General features: G+C 45.2%; 1 protein-coding gene across 2 annotated transcripts; it reads left to right on the top strand.

Moving 5' to 3' along the window:
- The first annotated feature begins 2,052 nt into the window (after window positions 1-2,052).
- LOC109903623 (BMP-binding endothelial regulator protein) lies at window positions 2,053-24,866 on the top strand. 2 transcript variants are annotated; one of them, XM_031789126.1, is made up of 15 exons: window positions 2,053-3,277; window positions 4,511-4,596; window positions 13,836-13,932; window positions 15,777-15,859; window positions 17,442-17,532; window positions 17,724-17,806; window positions 18,470-18,569; window positions 18,738-18,847; window positions 18,965-19,099; window positions 19,315-19,419; window positions 22,132-22,177; window positions 22,410-22,772; window positions 22,890-23,226; window positions 23,499-23,629; window positions 23,784-24,866. In XM_031789126.1, the coding sequence occupies exons 1-15, from the start codon at window positions 3,163-3,165 to the stop codon at window positions 23,963-23,965; spliced, it is 2,064 nt and encodes a 687-aa protein (XP_031644986.1). In that variant the 5' UTR covers window positions 2,053-3,162; the 3' UTR covers window positions 23,966-24,866. The 2 variants fall into 2 exon arrangements, with proteins under 2 accessions (XP_031644986.1, XP_031644975.1); XM_031789115.1 differs by having other exon boundaries at window positions 13,833-13,932.
- The last annotated feature ends 6 nt before the right edge of the window (window positions 24,867-24,872 follow it).

The raw sequence follows: 24,872 nt of genomic DNA, 5'->3' as shown, positions 1-24,872 counted from the left end.
TCTATGGGTGTTTTTGTGCATGATTGTGTTTTCTATGTCTGCGGTTCTATTCGAGTGTTCTGGTGTGTTTCTAGATGTGTGTGTGTGTGTGTGTTTCGTCTCTGATCGGTGCCCAAATGAAGTCGCCTGTGAGACGCCCGCTCCGCACAGCTGTAGCCCGCGGGTACCCGACCTCTCACCCTGAAGAGGTCAGAGTTCAGGCTTGTTTTAAGTTTGGATGAAGCGAGGGTATCCCTGGATCCACCGTGGTGCTGCTGTCTGATCCAGGCTGGCGTGGGTCTGAGCTGGACGGAGGTCGCGCTCCAGTCTTGACACGACAGCTGAGTCTAACCCCTTCCCCTCTGGACCCAGACCCACCGTCTGCCCGCAGTCTTAACCCTGGGCAGCTGACTCCCAGGGCTCTCTTAACGTCTGTGCAATGTCTCCACAACGTCTGCCCCATGTCAATAAGATGTAGTAGGAGACACAATATTAAAAAATTCCCTTCACACTGATTACATACATATTGACTCAAGCAGGGACAGTGACACAAAAGCACAACACTATAATATCTGATATAATAATATATACCATTTAGTAGATGCTTTTATCCAAATCGACTTATTCATAATCACACAACAGCACAACACTATAACAGGGATGGACAACTCTTCCCCTCTTTTGTAGGTCCGTGGACCAGTTTCACCCCAAAATAAACAAAATAGAAATATTATCATTTTTTAAGGAACTTTTTTTAAATAATAGAATACACAAGGTGCAACTTGGAAATTTGGTAGTGCATCAGCAGCCACTCAATTAGCCCATGTCAACAACAACAAAAAATTGATGGTAAATTAGTCTAGTGGCCAGCTATCTAAACATGTAGTGAGCATGGTTGAATTGGTTGATCATCAGTTCTAATATTAAAAACGGCAAAGATTTGCCTCTAGCTATTGTAAAATGGGTAGAATTGCAGGAAATGTACTTTTAAACAAAAAAAAGTAACCGAAAGGTTGCAAGTTCAAATCCCTGAGCTGACAAGGTACAAATCTGTCGTTCTGCCCCTGAACAGGCAGTTAACCCACTGTTCCTAGGCCGTCATTGAAAATAAGAATTCTTAACTGACTTGCCTAGTAAAATAAAATAAAGTTCAAACCCAACCCTAGCATTACAAGCACCATGCGCTACCAACTGAGCTGCAAAGGACCATACTAAGGAATACGACAGCGCAATAGGCCTATGTCGTTTTGGAGTGGAAGAGGGTCATTTATGGCACAGTTAAATAAATAACTGTTTCAACTCAGCATCTGTAGTAATCTTGCGGAGAATTTGGGAATAGACACCTCTACTTCAAACGGGTGCTCTTTGGCGCCATCTTGCGTTCAATATTAACAACGTTAATCTGTACTGCTGAATGCACACACACTGTCGACACAAAGACAGTGACACACACTCTCTTTCTCTCTAACACACAGACACACACATTCGCTAAATTTACTCGTCACTCGTGACATGTTTACAATGCGAAGTAACAAGAGCGATACAATTAGATCAAAGAAAACATTGTTCCTTGACAGTTAAATGCTGTAAATACAGGGTTGGGTCATAATTGGATCTTTGAAGAAATGCTTTTCCTTCCCATTTGAGGTTCTTCAGAAGCACAATTTTAAGGGTGACAAACTGTTTTAAAAGGTGTAGATTTCTAAATCTGTCTCAAACAACAGTAACAGACACTTCATGTCATGCAAGCTGGTTAAATGTCGCCTTAACTAGATATGTGCCCTTATTATAGGCTATTGAAATGTTATAGATCATATATACGGAATTGACATCAGACCTTTGAAGTGGGGTCAAACAAAGAAAATGCCTAATTTATCAAATAAGTGTTGCATTGAGGATATGACTGGAAATGTCAAATATATGATACTGAACAGACAGACATTGTGGTGCGCCCCATCAATGCGGGTGGGGGGAGATCAACAATTGTGGGATGACGCTTGGTCCACGGGCAGCTCGAGGGGCGCAGAAACCCCACCTTGATACAAAGTGGCCTGAATTAGTGAATTTTCGTTGTTCCATTCTGCGTTTCACACTGTTTTGCAGCGTGACCGTGTTGAGAGAGCGCAGCAGAGATTAACAGTAAAGACAGGTGAATCGCATGTTGTGTATCCAGGTTTGTTTGTAGTGAAACTAGATCCAGCCTCGAGATCTGATTGAAGTAGGTGGTTCTCTCACAGCGCGGTACTGTACGGAGTGTTTCATTACCAGAGCTGCAGCCAGCCGGGAGCAGCGGGCAAGATTGTACTTCAAATCACTCGGATTATTAAACCCCCGGCAACAATTGAAACATTGAAGGGCCGTTCTCGTTTTGTTTGGAGGAGGTTCCAGCACCCTGCGGGGATGTTTAACTGGAGTAGTAGGGTTTCTATTACGCTGGCAACGCCGTGCGCCTCAGTAGGAGCAGTTTACTATAACTTTGGGCTGGAGGTGGTTCGCTTCTCGCGAGTGAGAGAGACCAGTGCCAGCTCGTGTAGCCTAACCTAAAGCCCGCTACTAAATCTGAGACAGTTGGACAGCATCTCGGCGCAAAAGGGACCTACAATTCCAAACTCAACCGGTTTCTTTTAGCACTTGACAACATCTGTATATTTTTGATATTTCCAAACATGAGGATTTTTGAAGACATTTAATTACGAGTATTTCTTTAGGCTATTTGGGGGATTTATTTCCAAATACTTTTATTTGTCTTTTTTATTATACGCATCTGTTTTATTTTAATATTTTATGAAATTTGTTTTTCACTTTATTTGGAAACATTTTCTAACCCCTGCACTTGTTTTGGGAACACGAGCGCTCCTTGACGCGACATGAGGACTGTCGCCTGGCTGTCCGCACGGCATTGTCATTGTAATTTTCACGTGTCATGTCGATAGTCGGATGCCGGAGGACACGGGATGTCGTTTAGCATTTTGACAAACTGAAGGTTATGGTCTGGAACAAAACCAACTGAAAAACGCTATAGTAGCCTGAATGGGGGCAATTATGCTGGAGTCCCATATATTCTAGGGTTTTCATTCGCACACCAACCCATGGGGATTTAAATATTTATATATATGTATATTCTAGCATACCATTTCCTTTTTTTACGTTTTCCTTCTTTTTTTTTACTGGACCAATTTTAGGATGATGTTGTATTGCTGCTCGAGCGCCTTGGAACTTTCTATTAAGTTCACCTGCAGCTTTTTATTCGTGTTTTTACTGTTCCAAATGCCACAGTCCTCCTCGCCTTTAATTACAGGTAAGATACATTGACTTGGCCTATTTGGTTTCAAAACATGTCAAGCAATTGACAAAAACAATAAAAAAGCCCAAAAGCTAGCCAATAGGCCTAGAGGTAGTCTATTCACTGTTCCCGTTACTTCCCACTCCGCACAGACGTCAGCTCAATGTCTAACGCTAGTTTTGATTTACATTTGGTTGAATTGTCAACTAACGTGAAATCAACAACAAATGTCACAATGCCATTGGATTGACGTTAAAAGTTGAGTGAAAAAAAATATGCTCTGTCGGGTAACTGGTGCCCCGGGGTCGTTTGAAACCTCATGACAGGAGCATTGGCTCACCAGTATAATTTGCCCATCTACTGTTGTTTAGGAAACTCGAGTTGGGTCGCGCTGTCGAGGTCAGTATCCAAGTCACCTGGCGCCTTATTGTGCAAACATAATCATTTATTTCAGGGGAAAGAAAAACCTGCGTATCGGTATCAACTGAGTAGGCTACCATTAAATTCCCATGCCGTGTCGCTACCTGGTATTCGAAATATGCGGTATGTCATCTGTCTATTGTTTTCCCTGCAGGGCCTGGGTTGAACGCACCGTTTTCGTGGAAGAGGAAAGTTGTCTGGTTGTAAAAAAGACAAATGCGCCCTGTCACTGTGCTCGGCTGCAAGAGGTGGATGAAGAGTAAACAACATTTATAGGGCTATTCATTCATCTCTGCTTTATAAAAGAAGAAAAGTCTCATTGGATTGAGGCTAAAGTGTTGGGTTTCCCCACAATCACTTAAAGCTGTGCTGGTTTAATTACACGCGAAGGTTGTAGGGTACGCTACTGTCGGGGTAATTGCCCTGCTCTTGTAATTCTCACAGAAACCACTTTGTCACCAAATTTCCCCCCCAACACTTTCCCTGGCTGCCACTACCCTGCTCAACTAAAAATGTTATATCTCAACTAAATTTAAATCACTCTGACAAAAATATTCTGAGGTAAACTGATCGAATATTTCGTAATTTAGAAAAAGTTATAGGCTATAGCCTATATAATCCAAAATAAATTAGAAATATGAATTTGTCGATAAAACTCAGACTATTAGGCCTACTTATTTTAACGTCTACAAAATATACGTTATCGCATAGCGGGTACAATTCGTGGTAGGCCTGAAGAAAAAGCACATTTGGAATATGGCGAGTCTGTCCATGACGTAACTTCTCTTAGGCGCGAATTTATTGCCTCTCTCCTCGCGCCCTTCACAGGTACAGAAGCCAGCTGCGAGAACGAAGGAGAGGTGCTCCACATACCCAACATAACGGACAACCCGTGCATCACCTGCGTCTGTATGGTGAGAACAAATCCCAATTCTTGCTAAATAACTTTCAAATGGTGTTAGGGCAGGTAATTGTTAGTTGACATTGAGCTTCCCTATTGGTTTTTGGCACGTAGGTTCCACTGAGAAGGAAAAAAACGCAATTGTTGTGCGTAATTCTTCCCTCTGCGCTTGACTGAATAACTTTAATATTCATATTGTGACCTAATTATGTATAGTCTATAGTCGAGTTGTAGGCCTAAGTGGGCAAATAGGCTAGCTATGTAATTATTTCCCTTCTAAGCCCACACTGGCTTTTAAACCAAATGGAATTGTTTGTTTAAAGACGTCCTTGTCTTTATGCTGACTTTGCCCCGACTTCCTGTTAAATCGAGGCTAACGTTACACATGTGAAAGGAGGCGTCTTTCCTGGAACATTTGCTCTTTGACCTCTGTCTCTCCTTGCTTTGAAGGTCATTGTTTTACGGTTGAGAATGCAAGTAAGAGGCTTTTCTGTCACCAGCAGCCAGATTCAATAATGCTCTCCTTAGTCCCTCTTTAAAAGTGTCATGTGGTGAGGAAGTTTCTACAAATGTTGTGTTTGACTTGCAGGGTATTTGCCCTATGTGAAACAGAGAAACAGTGTGTAAGGTTATATATTTATGTGTGCACTGTGCACGCTACTGTGGCCGTGCTGCCTCGGCTGTCTGTAGCTGCTCTGATAGTCTCTTTGATATGTCTCCCTCTGCTAACCACCTCCTTATCAGGCTTCCATCACTAGGAGCCCTGCTGAATGCTATCAGTCATCAGAGGGCCACGGCTAGCCTTTCATCTTGGCCCGTCCTTCATGTCACTCGCCCCAGAGTGCCTCACAGGGGAGGGAGGCCAGCCTGAAAGACACTTGTGTCGCCATGCTGTCTTTTAGGGGGGGTTGGCGGATTTTAAAGGGTGGGGGGTGAGCTGTCAGGGCTCTAGTGTCAATCACAGGCTCCCAGTTGCGGCGGAGTATTTGTTAATGGCCCTTCACTGGCGGAAACTGAGGCACACAGAGAAGCCATTCTTTTCGCCAGCCATCTCACAAGACGCAGGAATCTGCCTCCCGCTCGCTAAACATAATATACAAGCAGCCAGGAGGCAGCTCTCGTTAACCTGCTATCTACTACTCTCCCTCGCTTTTTACCCCCTCTCCTCTTGCTCAGTAGCAGTGATTGATGAGCTCAGTGGGCTGACCAGTGATCTGCAAACATTTGGGAAGCCAAAGGTCCTTTCCTGTTCCAACCGCTCCACAAACATGGAGATCAATACTCACCGTGTACCTTTACAGTCTTTACCTCTGCCACTAGCGTTGTCAGTGTTGATATCTCTACAATCTTAGAAAAAAGGTGTTATCTAGAACCTTAATGGGTTCCTCAGCTGTCCCCATAGGCGAACCTTTGTAGAACCCTGGTTGCAGGTAGAACCATTTGTGGTTGCAGGTAGAACCCTTTTGGTTCCAGGTAGAACCCTTTTGTGTTCCATGCAGAACCCTTTCTACAGAGGATTCTACATGGAACCCAAAAGGGTTTTATCTGGAACCAAAAAGGGTTATCCTATGGGGACAGCTGAAGAACCATTTTGGAACCCTTTTTTTCTAAGAGTGTAGTCTAGAAGACTCAAAGAAGACACAATCCTCCTTTATTTTCCGCTCTCTTTCTCCATCCCCCTCAGTTTTCCCAGTGGTCTATAGAGCAAAGGTGGTGTTAGAGAATCGCCAGAGCAGCTTTGCTATTGGACCTTCCAGGATACTTCTAATAGAGGGGTAGAGACAACAAAAAATATGTATATATATCCAGGCTGTATCACAACCGTCCGTGATCGGGAGTCCCGTAACGCGGCGCACAATTGGCCCAGCGTCGCCCGGGTTAGGAGAGGGTTTGGCCAGGGTAGGCTGTCATTGTAAAATAAGAATTTGTTCTTAATTGACTTGCCTTATTAAATAAAGGTTAAATAACAGGTTAATTAATTGACTGGTACTGACTGGTACAGTACCAGTCAAAAGTTTGGACACACCTGTTAATTGAAATGCATTCCAGGTGACTACCTCATGAAGCTGGTTGAGAGAATGCCAACAGTGTGCAAAGGTGTCATCAAAGCAAAGGGTATCTACTTTGAAGAATCTAAAATTGTTTAACACTTTTTTTTGTTTACTACATGATTCCATATGTGGTATTTCATAGTTTTGATGTCTCCACTATTATTCTACAATGTAGAAAATAGTAAAAATAATGAAAAACCCTGGAATGAGTAGGTGTGTCCAAAATTTTGACTGGTACTGTATATATGTTTTATAGTCACACACAAGATAGGTGCAGTAAAATCTGTTGTTTTACAGGGACAGCCATAGTAGTATGGCACAGGAGGTTGGTGGTACCTTAATTGGGGAGGATGGGCTTGTGTTAATGGCTGGAGCTGAATCAGTGGAATGGTATACAAATTCATCAAACACATGGTTTCTGTCCTCCCCTCAGCAGTCTCCACTATAGTACGACACCCCTGGATTAAATAGGGTTAAGTGCCTTGCTTAAGGGCGCATCGACAGATTTTCACCTTATCGGATCAGATATTTTAACTGCTAGGCTACCTGCCAGGACATAAAGAAGGATAGGACAACAACCATCTGAATTCAAAGAAAAGTCATGGAGCTAGCCTACCTATTGGAGCCAAAAGTTACATTCAGTTCATTCAGCACCATTCACTTTCTACCACTGGTGCAGGAATAGGCCTACTTCTTGGATAGGCTTGTGACTTCTCAGTGAAATGTATATATTGTTGCCCTTATCTTTTTTTCATCCAGTTTTAAGCCAAAACTGCTGCTCCTGTGGGGTCGCGACCTGTTTGTTTTGGAGGGAGGTGAAGGGTCACGAGGGCAAGGAGTCCAGGTTTAAATAGGCCTTTGATTTGAGTGCTTCTCTGAAAAGCCTTTTAGTGATCTCTCCATCCTTCCATGAAAGACCGACGGCACGGTGGCTGGCGAGCCTGTCAGCTTGTTTTGACATGCCCTCTGAGGTCAGACTGAGAGAGAGAGTGATAGTGGAAAAGACTGGGAGAGAGATTAGGAGGGAGGGAGAGAGAAATTATCCATAGACCATGGTTTGACTGAACACATTTTGATTATCTGAAGTTGGCAAATGGAGATAGTGAAACTGACTGTGCTGTCGCCATCTAGTGATCATCTTTCCACACTACATGACCATCACGTCAGGGATCAATGCATCTTACATACTCTACATATATCTTTTTAGATGGTCACATTAGCCTATCAACATGCTATTACCCCTCAGGTCAAATATTTCTCTAGTTATTACAAGAGACTAGCAGTAGTCCAATAACAAACCCCAGACCACACGTTGGCCTATTAGAAGCCACGACATACCACCAGTAGACCAGTAAGAAGCCTCAGAAAGTGCATGGTATGTTGAGTGTTTGTGAGGCATGGTGACCTGATTTGACCCCTAATCTTTGTTGAGAGAGGTCAAACCTTTTCACACCACTTAGTGTTAATGGCTGCCGAGTGGAATGGCTCCAAAGCCCAACTGGGAAAGCACAGGTGTGGAGAGACATAAAGATTCAAGGACAAATACGTGACCTCTATGACACTACTAGATATTCCAAGATGGCGTAGCAGTGCAGACATGTTTTGTTCGTCCTTTTGTGTACATTTGTATTTTTTCATCTTTTTTGTATATATTTCAATTTTATTTTCAATCTCTTCTCCATTTTAGTTCAATTATATCTTCCGGTAACCTGCCTCACCCAATGTGATACGGAACCGCTATTATTTTTAATTTTTAGACCTTATAGCAAGAACCACCTAGCCATCAGAAACTAACCAGCTAATTAGCTACAAGCTATTTAGTCATTGTTAGCCACTGCTAGCGGCCTTTACCTTCTGCACATGTACCAGCCCTTTTTTTTTAGCTTGGATAATACTCGCCAGCCTACCAGTAACGGACTGTCTCTCCACTACAACGCCGGATTCCTGCCGTAATCCCTGGACCATTCTCCTGATCTTCACAGCTAGCTAGCACCCACTGAGTTACCCAGTACCGAAACTATCCCTGAGGCCCACCTCCCGGCCTACTCAGTTGTTCACCCGGACTCCACCCAAACATGGCTAGAACCCACTACTCCACCGGATCCTTGTCGTAAGCTCTGGACCTTGGCACCGGATCACCGCTGCTACCGAGTGGCTAATGCCCCTGCCCCGAAGCTAGCACCAGTTAGCCGGCGCATCTCCCAGATAGAAAACTAAATTACTACAACTACAATACCTCTTTCGCCATCTGGCTTGGATCCTTAGTCGACACGGCGCCCCGCTGCCCCACCACGACAGGTCTGCCGACGAATACTCCATCCACTGTGCCTTCAACCGGCCTCCGTCGGACGTCGGAGCAGACACTCCTATTAGCCCCGGGCTACTAACTTTAAACGTTGGTTCCCCCGCTAGCTTGTGTGGTAGCGACTACTCCGCGGCTTCCCTGTTCCATCGATTGCTGCCCCCTGGACCCTATGATCACTTGGCTACATAGCTGATGCCCGCTGGACTGTCCATTAATCACGGTACTCTTTTTATTTTATTATTATTTATTTTTTAATCTGTCGGCCCTAGCCGCGAACTCAGGCTTTGTGTGTAGTTAACCGACCCTCTCTGCCCATTCATCGCCATTTTACCTGTTGTTGTTTTAGCTGATTAGCTGTTGTTGTCTCACCCATTGTTGTCTTAGTTAGCTCTCCAAATCAACACCTGTGATTACTTTATGCCTCGCTGTATGTCTCTCTCATATGTCAAAATGCCTTGTATACTGTTGTTTAGGGTAGTTATAATTGTTTTAGTTTACAATGGAGCCCCTAGTTCCACTCATTATACCTCTGATACCTCCTTTGTCCCACCTCCCACACATGCGGTGATCTCACCCATTATAACCAGCTTATCCAGAGATACAACCTCTCTTATCATCACTCAGTGCCTGGGCTTACCTCCGCTGTACCCGCACCCCACCATACCCCTGTCTGCACATTATGCCCTGAATCTATTCTACCACGCCCAGAAATCTGCTCCTTTTATTCTTTGTCCCCAACGCTCTAGTTTTGATAGCCTTTTAGCCGTACCCTCATCCTACTCCTCCTCTGTTCCTCGGGTGATGTGGAGGTAAACCCAGGCCCTGCGTGTCCCATGCACCCTCATTTGTTGACTCCTGTGATCGAAAAAACCTTGATTTCATGCATGTCAACATCAGAAGCCTCCTCCCCAAGTTTGTTTTACTCACTGCTTTAGCACACTCCGCCCACCCTGATGTCCTTGCAGTGTCTGAATCCTGGCTTAGGAAGGCCACCAACAATTCTGAGATTTCCATACCCAGCTACAACATTTTCCGTCAAGATAGAACTGCCAAAGGGGGAGGAGTTGCAATCTACTGCAGAGATAGCCTGCAAAGTTCTGTCATACTTTCCAGGTCTATACCCAAACAGTTTGAACTTCTAATTTAAAAAATCAACCTCTCCAGAAATAAGTATCTCACTGTTGCCGCCTGCTATCGACCCCCCTCCTCTCCCAGCTGTGCCCTGGACACCATTTGTGAATCTAGCTAGCATCTAGCTTCAGAGTTCGTTCTGTTAGGTGACCTAAACTGGGATATGCTTAACACCCCGGCAGTCCTACAATCTAAGCTAGATGCCCTCAATCTTGCACAAAACATCAAGGAACCCACCAGGTACAACCCTAAATCCGTAAACATGGGCACCCTCATAGACATTATCCTGACCAACTTGCCCTCCAAATACACCTCCGCTGTTTTCAATCAGGATCTCAGCGATCATTGCCTGTATCCGCTATGGGTCCGCGGTCAAACGACCACCCCTCATCACTGCCAAACGCTCCCTAAAACACTTCTGTGAGCAGGCCTTTCTAATCGACATGGGCCGGGTATCCTGGAAGGATATTGACCTCATCCCGTCGGTCGAGGATGCCTGATCATGCTTTAAAAGTAATTTCCTCACCATCTTAGATAAGCATGCCCCATTCAAAAAATGCAGAACTTAAAACAGATATAGCCCTTGGTTCACTCCAGACCTGACTGCCCTTGACCAGCGCAAAAACATCCTGTGGCGGACTGCAATAGCATCGAATAGTCCCCACGATATGCAACTGTTCAGGGAAGTCAGGAACCAATACACTCAGTCAGTCAGGAAAGCAAAGGCTAGCTTTTTCAAGCAGAAATTCGCATCATGTAGCTCTAACTCCAAAATGTTTTGGGGCACTGTAAAGTCCATGGAGAACAAGAGCACCTCCTCCCAGCTTCCCACTGCACTGAGGCTAGGTAACACGGTCATAAATCCATGATAATCGCATTTCTCAACGGCTGGCCATGCCTTCCTCCTGGCTACTCTAACCCCAGCCAACAGCTCCACCTCCCCCGCAGCTACTCGCCCAAGCCTCCCCAGCTTCTCCTTCACCCAAATTCAGACAGCAGATGTTCTGAAAGAGCTGCAAAACCTGGACCCGTACATATCAGCTGGGCTAGACTATCTGGACCCTCTATTTTTAAAACTATCCACCGCCATTGTTGCAACCCCTATTACCAGCCTGTTCATTCTCTCTTTCGTATCGTCCGAGATCCCTAAAGATCGGAAAGCTGCCGCGGTCATCCCCCTCTTCAAAGGGGGTGACACCCTAGAGCCAAACTGTTACAGACCTATATCCATCCTGCCCTGCCTATCAAAAGTCTTAATGTTAAGTTAATAAACAGATCACTGACCATTTCGAATCCCACCATACCTTCTCCACTGTGCAATTCGGCTTCCGAGCCGGTCACGGGCGCACCTCAGCCACGCTCAAGGTACTAAACGATATCATAACCGCCATCGATAAAATACAGTCCTGTGCAGGCGTCTTCATCGACCTGGCCAGGGCTTTCAACTCTGTGTCAATCACCGTATTCTTATTCGGCAGACTCAATAGCCCTGGTTTTTCTAATGACTGCCTCGCCTGGTTCACCAACTACTTTGCAGATAGAGTTCAGTGTGTCAAGTCGGAGGGAATGTTGTCCCGACCTCTGGCAGTCTCTATGGGGGTACCACAGGGTTCAATTCTCGCACCGACTCGTTTCTCTTTATATATCAATGATGTCACTCTTGCTGCGGGCAATTCTCTGATCCACCTCTACGCAGATGACACCATTCTGTATACTTCTGGCCCTTCCTTGGACACTGTGCTATCTAACCTCCAAATGAGCTTCAATGCCATACAACACTCCTTCCGTGGCCTCCAACTGCTCTTAAACGCTAGTAAAACCAAATGCATGCTTTTCAACCATTCGCTGCCGGCACCCGCCCACCCGACTAGCATCACCACCCTGGACGGTTCCGACCTAGAATATGTGGACAACTATAAATACCTAGGTGTCTGGCTAGACTGTAAACTCTCCTTCCAGACTCATATTAAACATCTCCAATCCAAAATCATATCTAGAATTGGCTTTCTATTTCGCAACAAAGCCTCCTTCACTCACGCCGCCAAACTTACCCTAGTAAAACTGACTATCCAACCGATCCTCGACCTTGGCGATGTCATCTACAAAACAGCTTCCAACACTCTACTCAGCAAACTGGATGCAGTCTATCACAGTGCCATCTGTTTTGTTACCAAATCACCTTATACCACCCACCACTGCGACCTGTATGCTCTAGTCGGCTGGCCCTCGCTACATATTCGTCGCCAGACCCACTGGCTCCAGTTCATCTATAAGCTAGGTAAAGCTCCGCCTTATTTCAGTTCACTGGTCACGATAACAACACCCACCCGTAGCACACGTTCCAGCAGGTATATCTCACTGATCATCCCCAAAGCCAACACCTCATTTGGCCGCCTTTCCTCCCAGTTCTCTGCTGCCTGTGACTGGAACTAATTGCAAAAATTGCTGAAGTTAGAGACTTTTATTTCCCTCACCAACTTTAAACATCGACTATCTGAGCAGCTAACCGATCACTGCAGCTGTACATAGTGCATCTGTAAATAGCCCACCCAATCTACCTACCTCATCCCCATATTGTTTTTTAAATTTTATTTACTTTTGTGCTCTGTTGCACACCAGTATCTCTACTTGCACATCATCAATCTGCTCATTTATCACTCCAGTGTTAAACTGCTAAATTGTAATTATTCACTCCTATGGCCTATTTATTGCCTACCTCCTCATGCCTTTTGCACACACTGTATATATACTTTATTTTTTTCTACTGTGTCATTGACTTGTTTATTGTGTTATTGGCTTGTTTATTTTTTCTCCATGTGTAACTCTGTGTTGTTGTCTGTGTCACACTGCTTTGCTTTATCTTGGCCAGGTCACAGTTGCAAATGAGAACTTGTTCTCAACTAGCCTACCTGGTTAAATAAAGGTGAAATAAATAACATAAAAAACTACTGTGGTCGTCAGAAGACGCATAACTCTCCACTCTTTCTATTTCTCTCTATTTCTCTCTCTCTCTCTAAAAATCCATCTCTCTCTCTCTCTTTCTCTCTCAAAATCCATCCCTCTATCTATCTATCTGGCATCATATATCTCACTCTCAGACATATTTGTCTCAAACTGGCTGTTGAAAGTGCTCTGAAAATCTCTATGATTTAGACCAGTGGTTTGGGGAGCGCTTTACAGAGACTATGTATGGATCCCATGTGCCTTCGCCTCTCACCGCCCTTCTCTCGCCTTCACTGATGGCATCACCCAAACCAGCCTGGTTAGAGAACCAGTGAAGGCTCTCTGTAAATAAAACCGCCCAGTTTTATTTTAGGTATATGGGCCACGGTCCAGCTTTGAAGTTGACTCATTATACAGTCCAGTTAGGTTGCACTGAGTAAATGGGGACTATATAAAGGGAGTGTATAAAGCTAGTGGCAAAGTGATAATGTTTAGCGAGTATATAAAGTGGGGTTGTATATAAATTGAGAAGAGAGAAAGAGAACATCTGCATAAAGTACGTGTAACCAGAGTTCATTTTAGCCTGTAAAAGGGGAGTGTGTCGACAAAGAATGTGTGGAGACTTTATAATGTGAATACACTGATGGCAATCAAAAAGCATCTTCTTTCTCTCCCTCTATCCCTCCGTCTCTCTCTTCCTCTCTCTCTCCCCCCTTTTTCTCACCTCCCCCTCTTTCTTTCTCTCTCCTCCCCCCTCTTTCTTTCGATCTCTATCTCTCTACCCTCCCTCCCCCCTCCCACCCTCCCCCTCTCCATCAGAAGGAGAAGGCAGACTGTAAACAGGAGAAGTGTCCCCTGGTGTCTGAGGACTGTGCTCTGGTGGTCAAACAGACGGGAGCCTGCTGTGAGAGATGCAAAGGTGAGCAGCGCACACACTCTACTACTCTCATCACCATGAAGACATGAGGTCGAAGGTTAGGGGATGCATGTACTGTTCTGTAGTCTCAGCGAGACCAATAGACTTGGAACTTTGTCTAGTGGAGTGAGTTAGGTCTATCTCTGAATCTCTTTAGTGTTGATGTATAGACCTTGCTGCAGCATTGCAGTGATGTTGTTTGACGGTCATTGATGCTACCTGTAGGAGTGAGGGTGACGTGACAGCTTGAGTCCCACAGTAGAAGACAGGCAGTCCAGCTGCACTGGTCATCCTACTTATTTAACCACTACTGCCTCCTTGTGGAGGAATGAGGAATATTTTTTCTTCCCACAGCACAATAGTTACTATGCGTGTGTATGTATGTGTACTGTATCAGACCAATTGAAGATTCTGCTTGAGGGTAAATTGCTACATACACAAACACATATAGCTATTATTTTCCAGGCTTCTGCTCACATACACCCACAAACATGTGACAGGCGTACAGCAAATCGTATTTAAGTCTTCAGACCTATTCTTTCTCACACTGTTTGCCAGCATCTCTCTCTCTCTCTCTCTCATACACACACACACACACACATACACACACACACACACACACACACACACACACACACACACACACACACACACACACACACACACACACACACACACACACACACAGCTGCAGTGGTGGACTTCTCCTCTCTGGGACGGGTTGGGACCCGTTGGGGTTCAGCGTTGGGTTTACGGGGCACAGAAATAAACCTAGTTTACGAGCCGCTGCGCCTCTCAGCCTCCCAGACTAGGACCGCACTCATTCACCTCCCAATCAGAACACACAGGGGTCGCGTAGTGTTGGGGTCACCTTGGACACAGTCCACAGCATTGACCACGTCATGGTCTGGGGCGCGGCCCTTTGTTTGCGGTCAAGATTATACGAGACTAGAGTTAATTCAAATGAAAAGAGGTGGAGCTCGCTTAAGTCGACCATGGAAAGCCCCATGTTGTCATGGTGAACGGTATTAGTGCCTATTGTTCCTCCATTGTGGTTGACTTTGGGTTTTATTCATGACCATGTCTACATTTAGAACAGGAACTTGCTCGTGTCAGCACAAAAACCTCCCACTGTTCAAGTACTTAATGCAGTGGTTTTATCATAGGAATGGTTTTGCTGTGTTTCCATAACCAGACAACCCTATATCTGTTGAAATTGAAGATCGTATTAATTTAGTCCCTTATTGACTGTGGGTGGTGTATCTGGAGCGTTGTGATTGCTCATAGTGGATCTCAGGTCCATTTCACATGGTGTTTTTATAATGCCATTGGAATGGACCTGGACACTTCACAACCACATGTTCTGGTATCTTGATACATCTATGTAATGGATTGGGGTTGTCAAAGTGTGTGCATGCCTGTCTGTCTGTCTGTCTCAAGTGTCTGAATTGCACATAACTGACAGTGCCGAGACTACTAAACCTCACCATCACTATGCCAAATCATGACAATCAAAGAAAGGTCTTCCCAAGCCATAAGGGGCACTATAGCCAGCTGGCTCTGACAGTGGTGGCAGACAGACTCCCTCCAGGCATCGCATACAGTGGATTCATAACCCTGTGTTAAATCTGTCTCAACACTTATGGTCTGGAGAGGCAAACAGCTCTATGTTCACACATGTGGTCCATTTAGTGCTCCCTGTAGACTTTTAGTTTCCACGAACTAGTAAACATTCACATCCAGGTTTGGAGTGCTAACTTTCTCTCGCTCTCCCTCTCTCTGTATCTTTCTCTCTATCCCCCCTCTCTCTCACTCTCTCTCTCTATCCTTCCCCTCTCACTCTCTAGGTTGTCAGCTGGATGGAGAGTCCTATAATAGTTCTGTCTCCTGGACCAGCTCCATCAAGCCCTGCATTTCTCGCCGCTGTCAGGTGAGTGTCACAAAGAGAAATGAAAGAGAGAAAGGGAGGGTAAAAGACATAGAGAGAGAGATGATGATGAGAAAAGTAAGTAGAGGGAATGTAAAGTAAATGACGGAGAGAAGGAAAGAGGGAGTACTGAGCCAGAGGCAGACAGGGAGAGGGAAAGAGAGAGGGAATGAAAGAAGGGAGTGAGTGGAAAAGAGGCACACGGACAGAGGAGGAGTGAGTGAAAGAGAGACGGGTGGAAAGGGAGAGAGAGATTAATGAAGAAAGGGAGAAAGATAAGTGAGGATCTAGGGAAAGATAGACATACATTTAGAGTGGGAGGCTGAATGACGCAGACAGAGACACAGAGTTGGGGAGGGAACAAGAGGTGAGGGAGAGAAAAAATGAGACAGTGGACAGATAGCCAAGGGGTTGGAGGAAGAAGAGACATAAAGAGAAAGAAAGGCAGATGAAGTTGGGGGGGCTGAGAGAGAGCGAGTGAAGGAGAGGGATAGAAAGATAAAGGAGGATGATATATGTCTCAATATCTTTGGGAGAGGAGCCAGGTGAACTTGGCAGTACAGTCCACCCATCTGGTTCCAAGCCTCCCCAACCCAGTGTCGACCTCACAAGACTAACCCCACACGTCTCCTCAAAACACACTCAAACCACATGTACACCCAACCTCACTTAACGTATACACACCACGCACTCACAGGGTCCCACAATACCACTTAAAACACAAAACACACGCACAAATCTGAACACTGTAAGTCAATGGCCGTCATTGTAAATATATATTAAGAATTTGTTCTTAACTGACTTGCCTAGTTAAATAAAGGTTCAATGTAAAAAATAAAACAATATAAAATGGCAGTGGACACAGCTGTGTGAGGGAGTGTCAGCTCCAGCATTGGGGAGGTCCAGTCAAACTAGGCTATGTGTTAGTCTGCGTGTTGAAGGGTGGTTTGCGAAAAAGACTGAGCTCCACACACCACTCATTTACTCCATCCCCAAGATACCCACGCGGAGGGAAAGGGAGGGGGGTCTAACCAGTATCCAGACATCACACACAAACAATGTGTTGAGGTCCCTAGTTCTAACACTCCTACTTCTAACAATCCTAGGGTATGTATAATACATGTCACTTCTATTGAACTAAACACATGGCAGACTACTGAGATCTGCCCAACAAGGGAGGTGTGTGTGTGTGTGTTTCTGAGCTTCAGTTTGTGGTTCTCATGGAATATGTTGTTGATTCAGGATATTTTTTCAGGTACATTTCCAGTGAGTGATCAGGGGTGTCCCAGTGTGTAGAATAGTTCCATGTGTGAGATGCAGAATGGAATGTTCCTATCTAATGGTATGTCCCTATCTAATATCCTGCTTACGTAGTACATGCCTTACATAACTGAAACAGGATTCAAACAGCTAAGCAACCGAGAGACAAGTTTGTCTAATACAGGAATGAGAGGTATGCAGCAGAATATTCACTGATATACGTAGCCTAGGACTGGACAGGAATGCTGCTGGGAATATGTCGTAGGAAATTTGCTTGAACAATAATAAATAAATCGCTGTTTTAATTGCTTCCTGGTTTTGACAGGAAGGTGTCGTAACTGAAGCGGAAGCACAATGTGTCGTCCACTGCAGGAACCCCAAGATTCACCCCAAGAAGTGCTGTCCAACGTGCCCGAGTGAGTGTGTGTGTGTGTGTGTGAGTGAGTGTGTGTGTGTGTGTGTGTGTGTGTGTGTGTGTGTGTGTGTGTGTGTGTGTGTGTGTGTGTGTGTGTGTGTGTGTGTGTGTGTGTGTGTGTGTGTGTGTGTGTGTGTGTAAAAAAGGAATACATCAATAATAAAGCTAACCTGTGTGTCTCTTCTGTTCCAGGCTGTATCTTGGAGGGCCATCTGTACAAAGAGAGGGAAGAGTTTCACCCTGAGGGAAAACCCTGTATTAAATGCACCTGCACTGTGAGTATACACTGTATAGACATGCATGTCTCCAGTCCCCACAGTACAGTAACTGGCTCTCTGTGGTCCAAATGAGTTTGTCTTGGCTCTCAGGGGACTCACAGTGGTCACGCTCCCCATCCCCTTAGTAAACAAACAGGGGAGGTGAGTGAGTAAACACATTGTGTGAGCTGAGTCTATAAACACATTAATGCCTCAGTGGGACTAGTGTACACTGTGTCCTGTACCAGCCGTTAATGAGGGCACACTGCTACAAGGCCAGGGGGAACTGTGAATACCGTCTGGCATCTAGAGTAGTTGTGTTTATGAGCTGTTAATGGTAGCAATCCGGGTTTCACAGGTGCAGACAAAGGTAAAAATGATATTGTGTAAGGGAAATGGTCATTAAGTGGAGATAAGTTGAGTAATGCATAAGAGAAGATTAATGCAGCGTTGTTCTAACGTCTATGTATATAGCTTACTTATTCTTCTTTCATTGGGGTATTTTTTTAAACTTTAGTTATTTAGTAAATATTTTCTGAACTCTATTTTCTTAAAACTGCATTGTTGGTTAAGGGCTTGTAAGTAAGAATTTAAGGTCTACATGTAAGGTCTACACCAGTTGTATTTGGCGCATGTGAGAAATAACGATTTGATTTGATATGATATGCTGTGTTCTTTCAGGGAGGGCGGACCCTATGCGTCAGGGATGTGTGTCCTGTCCTCTCATGCCCCGCCCACCTGAGCCACACTCAGCCTGGACAGTGCTGTCCCAAGTGCCTCGGTAACACCCCTCTCTCATCAAATACCTCATAGGACTCTCCGATAGAAGTCTGGAGAACATATTCATATTTCATGAATTATTATTATTAAAACATCACACATTATTAAAACATCTTAAGTCAGAATAATTATCATCAAGCATATCTTTTTTTCTTTCTCTCTCCATCAGGTCAGAGGAAAGTGTTTGACCTGTCGATGGGGAGTTGTCTGTTCCACAGTGAGGTCTATGAGGACGGCACCTCTTTCAAGCATGACAACTGCACCACCTGTACCTGCAAGGTAAGAACTGACCAGAGAACCAGGCCCCAGAACTCTATTCAATGTATGTGCCATATCACCAAGTTACCATCAATAACTGACCCCTTCTCCTTCCCTCGTATCCCTCCACCTTCTCAGAATTCCACTGTGGTGTGTAGGAAGCGCTGCTCTCGGCCGGGCAGTTGCCATGGTGACCAGTGCTGTGAGGCGTGTCTGTCCTTTGTGAAGGTAGCGGAAGTGAAGTACTGCCGGGCCAGGAACAAGATCTACCGGGTGAGACAGTCTGGGACAACAAGTCCTAATGCTGCATCCTCGATATCAACTGGGAAAAAAAGAACCTTACCATTGCCTCAACATTCAACACTGATACTTATCCACCGCAGTTGTCCTCATTCTGACATTTATATGCATATTTATACAGCCATTAATACTTGTTTGATTGATGTTGTGGTTGATTGGTTCCCTCTCTGCTTCTTCCTCTGCTCTAGGAAGGAGACATGTGGTCGTCTGTGAACTGCACCCTGTGTGCCTGTGTCAAGGGGGCCATCGAGTGCCAGCCAAAGCAGTGTGTGCCAATCACCAGCTGCCCCTCGGTGAATGACAGGCTCAAGGCCCAATCACAAACTGTCTTTCTTTGTATTGCGCCTTTTCATTCCAGGAATTTTTCAATGAATTGATGTGAATGACAACATTGATTAGAATAGGCTTAAAAAAAATAATCATGCTCACTCACTTTACCTATCATCTTAAAGCTGGAATCTGTACTTGGTGAAACTGCTACACTCGTTTGCGATATTACATCAACAAAGAAGTTACTTCAAACAACAACCCCTGTTTTTTTCTTCATTGGACCCATGATAGAACAGCAGAGCATGTACCGCAAATAATTTTTACCGCGATGCTGAATGCTCCTCTCCTCCGTTTCATCAACAAAATAAAAACGAGAACAAATGCTCTGGGGCGGACAGTGGCGCTGTTTCAACATATGCAGATTTCAGCTTTAACCTCTTGATACTAGCCATCCGGGATCGTGACTACAGGCTCAAGCTCATTACCATAACGCAAAATGCAAAGAATATTCTTAGAAATATTTAACCTCCACACATTAACAAGTCCAATAGCTCAAATGAAAGATAAACACCTTGTTCATCTACCCAGCAAGTCAGATTTCTAAAATGTTTTACGGCGAAAACACACCACATATTTATATTAGACCACCACCGAAACAAAGACAAGAGGCAGCCATTTTGTCCCAGAAAATATAAAATTATAAAAGCAGGATTAAAAAATAAATCATTCACTAACCTTTTGAAAATCTTCATCAGATGACAGTAATAGGACATGTTACACAGTACATTTATGTTTTTTTCAATAATATGCCATTTATATCCATAAATCTCTGTTTACAATGACGCCATTTTCAAAAAATGCTACTCAAATGTCCGGAGAAATTATGATAGCTCCGACAGATAACGTCAGATAACAAGCAATACACATGACTAATTTCCCATCTGCAACTTAAATGCACTTATGTTATGAACGCTGCCTATATCTATAGGACATAGCCCTGGGGTCCCTCTATTCTCCCTGAATCATCAACATGAGACAGTCCCTTTCACACTTCACCACGTCCCCATCCATCTGGTCCCCCTCCCGCTGAGACAGACAGAGGCTGTCTACTGTCCAGAGTTACTGTCTGTGACTAACCGCCACATGTTCAATCCACTTGCGTGACGTGTTGGTTTCACAGTAAAGGAGGAGGTGTCAAAACCGATTCACCTGGGCCAGAACAGTGTGGTGGGTCAAGGCACGACCCTGGTAACTTACCATAGTAACCATAGCTGTCAGGTTTTTTGGGGCTGAGTAACAGTCCCAGTTCACACGGTGGTCACCTGTCTTGGGGTGATGTAGTAGATTCTTTGCATTCCAGCGACCAAATGATCAGTTACTTATTCATGCTGCCAGTGACCAGCGTTCACACGGTTACAATGGTTACCTAGCGTCACCTGTTATGGTCACATAGCGGTTGCTTGTTGCGCGGTAATGTAGTGGTCATCTGTTCTTTCATACGTTCATATAGTCGACATTAAAGGCTCGTTGTCATTCTTTTTTAAGCTAGCATCCCACCACCATCACATATACACCATCCCCGTATGGTTATGGAGCAGATCATGGTCACATAGTAGTATAATGAACTGTCATACGGTCATTAGTCAGACAGTACAATTACAGTCACATATGGCTGCCTTAGTCATGGATTCCTAGTGGTCACACAGCGTTCACCTGTTATGGAGTCATGTAGTCAAATCAAATTTATTTATATAGCCCTTCGTACATCAGCTGATATCTCAAAGTGCTGTACAGAAACCCAGCCTAAAACCCCAAACAGCAAGCAATGCAGGTGTAGAAGCACGGTGGCTAGGAAAAACTCCCTAGAAAGGCCAATACCTAGGAAGAAACCTAGAGAGGAACCAGGCTATGTGGGGTGGCCAGTCCTCTTAGTAGTAGTAGTATATCCCCTAACGGCCATCTGTGTTTGTGTCTTGGTCACTGAGTCATGGTCATCTGTCGTAATAGTCACATAACAGCCAACTGAGACACGGTCGCCTAGCGGTCAATTGCAATATAGATCTGGTCACATAGCGGTCACCTGTCATACAGTATCACAACATCCACTCATCATACCTTCCTGGTGGTCATGTAGCATTCACTTGTCACACGGTCACAGTGTGGTCACCCATGTGTCTGCCCCTCCGTCCCATAGGAGACACACAGTTTCCAGTCCGGTCTTTGTCTGGGTGAAGTTTGAGTGACAGTAAAGAAGAGCTTCCCTATATTTAGATCCTGAAAGCCAATCTCTCCTTCTCTCAAAGAGCTTCAAAGAGGGAGAGCCCTTTGTGCACTGTGATGTGGGTCAGGTGGGACCTGGGTGTGTGTGGGGGGGGGGGGGGGGGAGTGAGAGAGAGAGTGTAAGTGATGAGGACAGCCCTGGGGCAAAGGTAAGTGTAGGTTGAAGGGGATAGAGTTCTCAAATGTGCACCTCTGATGGAGGTTGAAACATAGCCCCCACCATCTCTCTAGCAAACACACACATACACCAGGCAGAGAGTATCAATTGTCTGTATCAATGTCTCACTGTCTGGCTGTCCACGTTTGACTGGTTTTATCTGTCTGTGTCTATGTGTGTGGGTATTAATGTGTAATGTGTCCAACTGTCCAGTTGACTGTCTTTCTCTTGCACTCTGACTGGCTGCCTGCTGATCTCTCTCTGTCTGTGTATCTAACAGTCTGTCTGTCTCTTCTAGAATAAGATCCTGAACAGGACAGGCTGCTGCCCGGTTTGCACTGAAAGTGAGTAAGTTACTCCCCTCTTCCTCTGCTGAGTCCTTACACACCTTTGTGGGTTCCATTTGACAGTTTTGTGGCGGTTGTTTCTTTCTTGATCTTCTCTCAAATAGACATTTAGTTATGTTGTATTAAACACAGATTTCTCACGCAAAATACAGGAATACAAGTTGGATCAAATTGATGGCCATAATTAAACACACTCGCCTCTCTCTCTCCCTCCTATCACTTCTTCCAGAGCCAGGCGTGTGCACTGTATTCGGCGACCCCCACTACAACACCTTCGACGGGCGCACATTTAACTTCCAAGGAACCTGCCAGTATGTTCTAACTCGAGACTGTGGTGGCGCCCCCTCTGGCGGAGGTGGAAACAGCGCCGGCTCTGACTCTGGCTTCACGGTTGTGGTGAGGAACGATGCGAGGCGAACCCGCTCCTACTCCTGGACCCAGTCAGTGGAGCTGAGGATAGGAGGGCTGAGTCTCAGCCTGCACCAGCACCTAACGGTGAGGAGGAACGGCACGCGCATCGCCCTGCCCTACCATGGCCCTGGGGTCCACATCGACCTGGATGGATACCTGCTCAAACTCACCACCATTGCAGGTTAGACAGGATTCATGTTAACTTCATTGGAACCTAAAGGACACTGCTAAAGTGCATTTTAGCTCCTTTTTGAAGCATAACTCTGTCTCTTTCTTTCTCCCCCTCCCCTTCCCTCAGGTCTGGAGATCACGTGGGACGGGGACAGCTTTGTGGAGGTGGTGGCTGCTCCTCACCTGCGCGGTCGTCTCTGTGGCCTCTGTGGGAACTACAATGGACACAAGCGGGATGACACCATGGGCAGCGACGGCCTCTTCAAATTCGTGGTGGATGAGTTTGCAGAGTCGTGGCGCGTGGAGGGGAACGAGGTTTGTGCCCAGCCCATCAGGAGGCCCACCTCGTACCTCTGTCCCGGCAGTGTAAAGGTCAGGTTCCGCGCTCACAGGGAGTGTCAGAAGCTCAAGTCCTGGGAGTTCCAGAAGTGTCACCAGGTGGTGGACTTTGCCTCCTTCTTTAGGTCAGTGGTTCTTGCGGTGTCTCAGGAATGTTGGGGAGCTTTATTTGTAATGAGATTTGTCCTAGAATCTGCAACATTTCCAAATTCTCTTGTGACATTTTGTTCATATAGCAAATGTGATATTTGATTGTCTCCAATGTGCATAAAATGTCCAATGTTGTGTTGAATATGGAACCCTCTTAGTATAGAAATACATTTAATCCAGTCCATTCAATTTAATTGAACATGTATTTGTCTTATCTCTCTCTCTTTCTCCCTCTGTCTCTCTCTAGGTCCTGTGTAACAGACATGTGTGAGTGTCCGGTGCATAAGAACTGTTACTGTGAGTCCTTCATCGCCTACAGTCGGGCCTGTGAGAGGGAGGGAGCCCCCTTCTACTGGAAGCCAGAGGCTGCCTGCATGGGTGAGTGACAGCACACACAGCCTATCACTAAACTTCATGGAACAGGGGACTCCCCCCACATTCAATTTGCTCAACAGAATTGATCGACGCATCTCTGAAATCCATTCATGTTAGGCGATTTGCAGTTATTTCTAACCAACTCCCATCTTCTCAGCCACCCAGTGTAAACACGGAGCGGTGTACGACACCTGTGGCCCGGGCTGCACCAAGACCTGTGACAACTGGAATGAGATCGGGCCCTGCCACAAGCCCTGTGTTGCCGGCTGCCACTGCCCAGCCAACCTGGTGCTGTTCCAGGGCCGCTGCATCAAGCCCACAGCCTGCCCTGGCCGGTGACCCTAGTGCCCCAGGGGAAGGGGGCTGAGAGAGGGCCAAACAGCCAACACTGCCTAGCACTCCGGGTCCATACCTGAGGAAGGGAGGAGTGGGGGGGACATTGGGGTGAGTGTGGGGTGATTAATGGATTTGCAGACAGGCAACGATGGACTGAAGGGATTCTCAGAAGACAGGTGGGTCAGGTAGAGGCCTCATCCACTCTGAGGGAGATAGATACCGGCCATCACAAACTGGGGTTTGGAACTCCGATGTCGGCTGCTCTTACTGCTCTTTAGTTACTGGACACTCAAGGGACATTCATCCAGACTGTCATGGACCTTCAGGAAAAGGGTGGGGCTGGCTCTGTGTTGAGCCAATATGGCCTCAGTGTTTCACTCTGTTGCAGCACACAGACATTCAAAATCAGGAAACCAACCAATGCATCTTAAACAAGCATGTTCACCCTGCCAGCATAAGAGATAAGCTCTATGATGAACATATTGAACAACCCCCAGGTATCACGTGCATAAGATTATTTTATACTGTAAACTAACAAGACTTGCATAAAAACAGATAGCTTTTTGTATTATTATTATTGTTGTTGATATTGTTAATTTATATAGCGATCAATAAATATGTTGTAGCAAGAGCCAGAATCATAAATTTAATTTTGTTATAAATGATTTAAAGGGAAAAAAGCTATTTATGTGTTTGTGTAATTGTGTCTTGTGTGAAGAGAAATGCCCATATGTGACTCGGTTGTTGCATCATCGCAGGGAAGAAACGTACTGTATTTTTAAATGCTCAGTGTACAGGTTGTTGTGTGTTGATTCTCAAACTGAAGGTGTTCCTCAAGACGTACATTTAACTTGACCTTGTAAGTTATTATTTAAGACCAGCAATATATAATTTCCATGAAACTCATCGC

The sequence above is a fragment of the Oncorhynchus kisutch genome, linkage group LG2 (genome assembly GCF_002021735.2).
Source record: "Oncorhynchus kisutch isolate 150728-3 linkage group LG2, Okis_V2, whole genome shotgun sequence".
NCBI lineage: Eukaryota > Metazoa > Chordata > Actinopteri > Salmoniformes > Salmonidae > Oncorhynchus > Oncorhynchus kisutch.
This window is presented reverse-complemented; position numbering and strand designations above follow the sequence as displayed.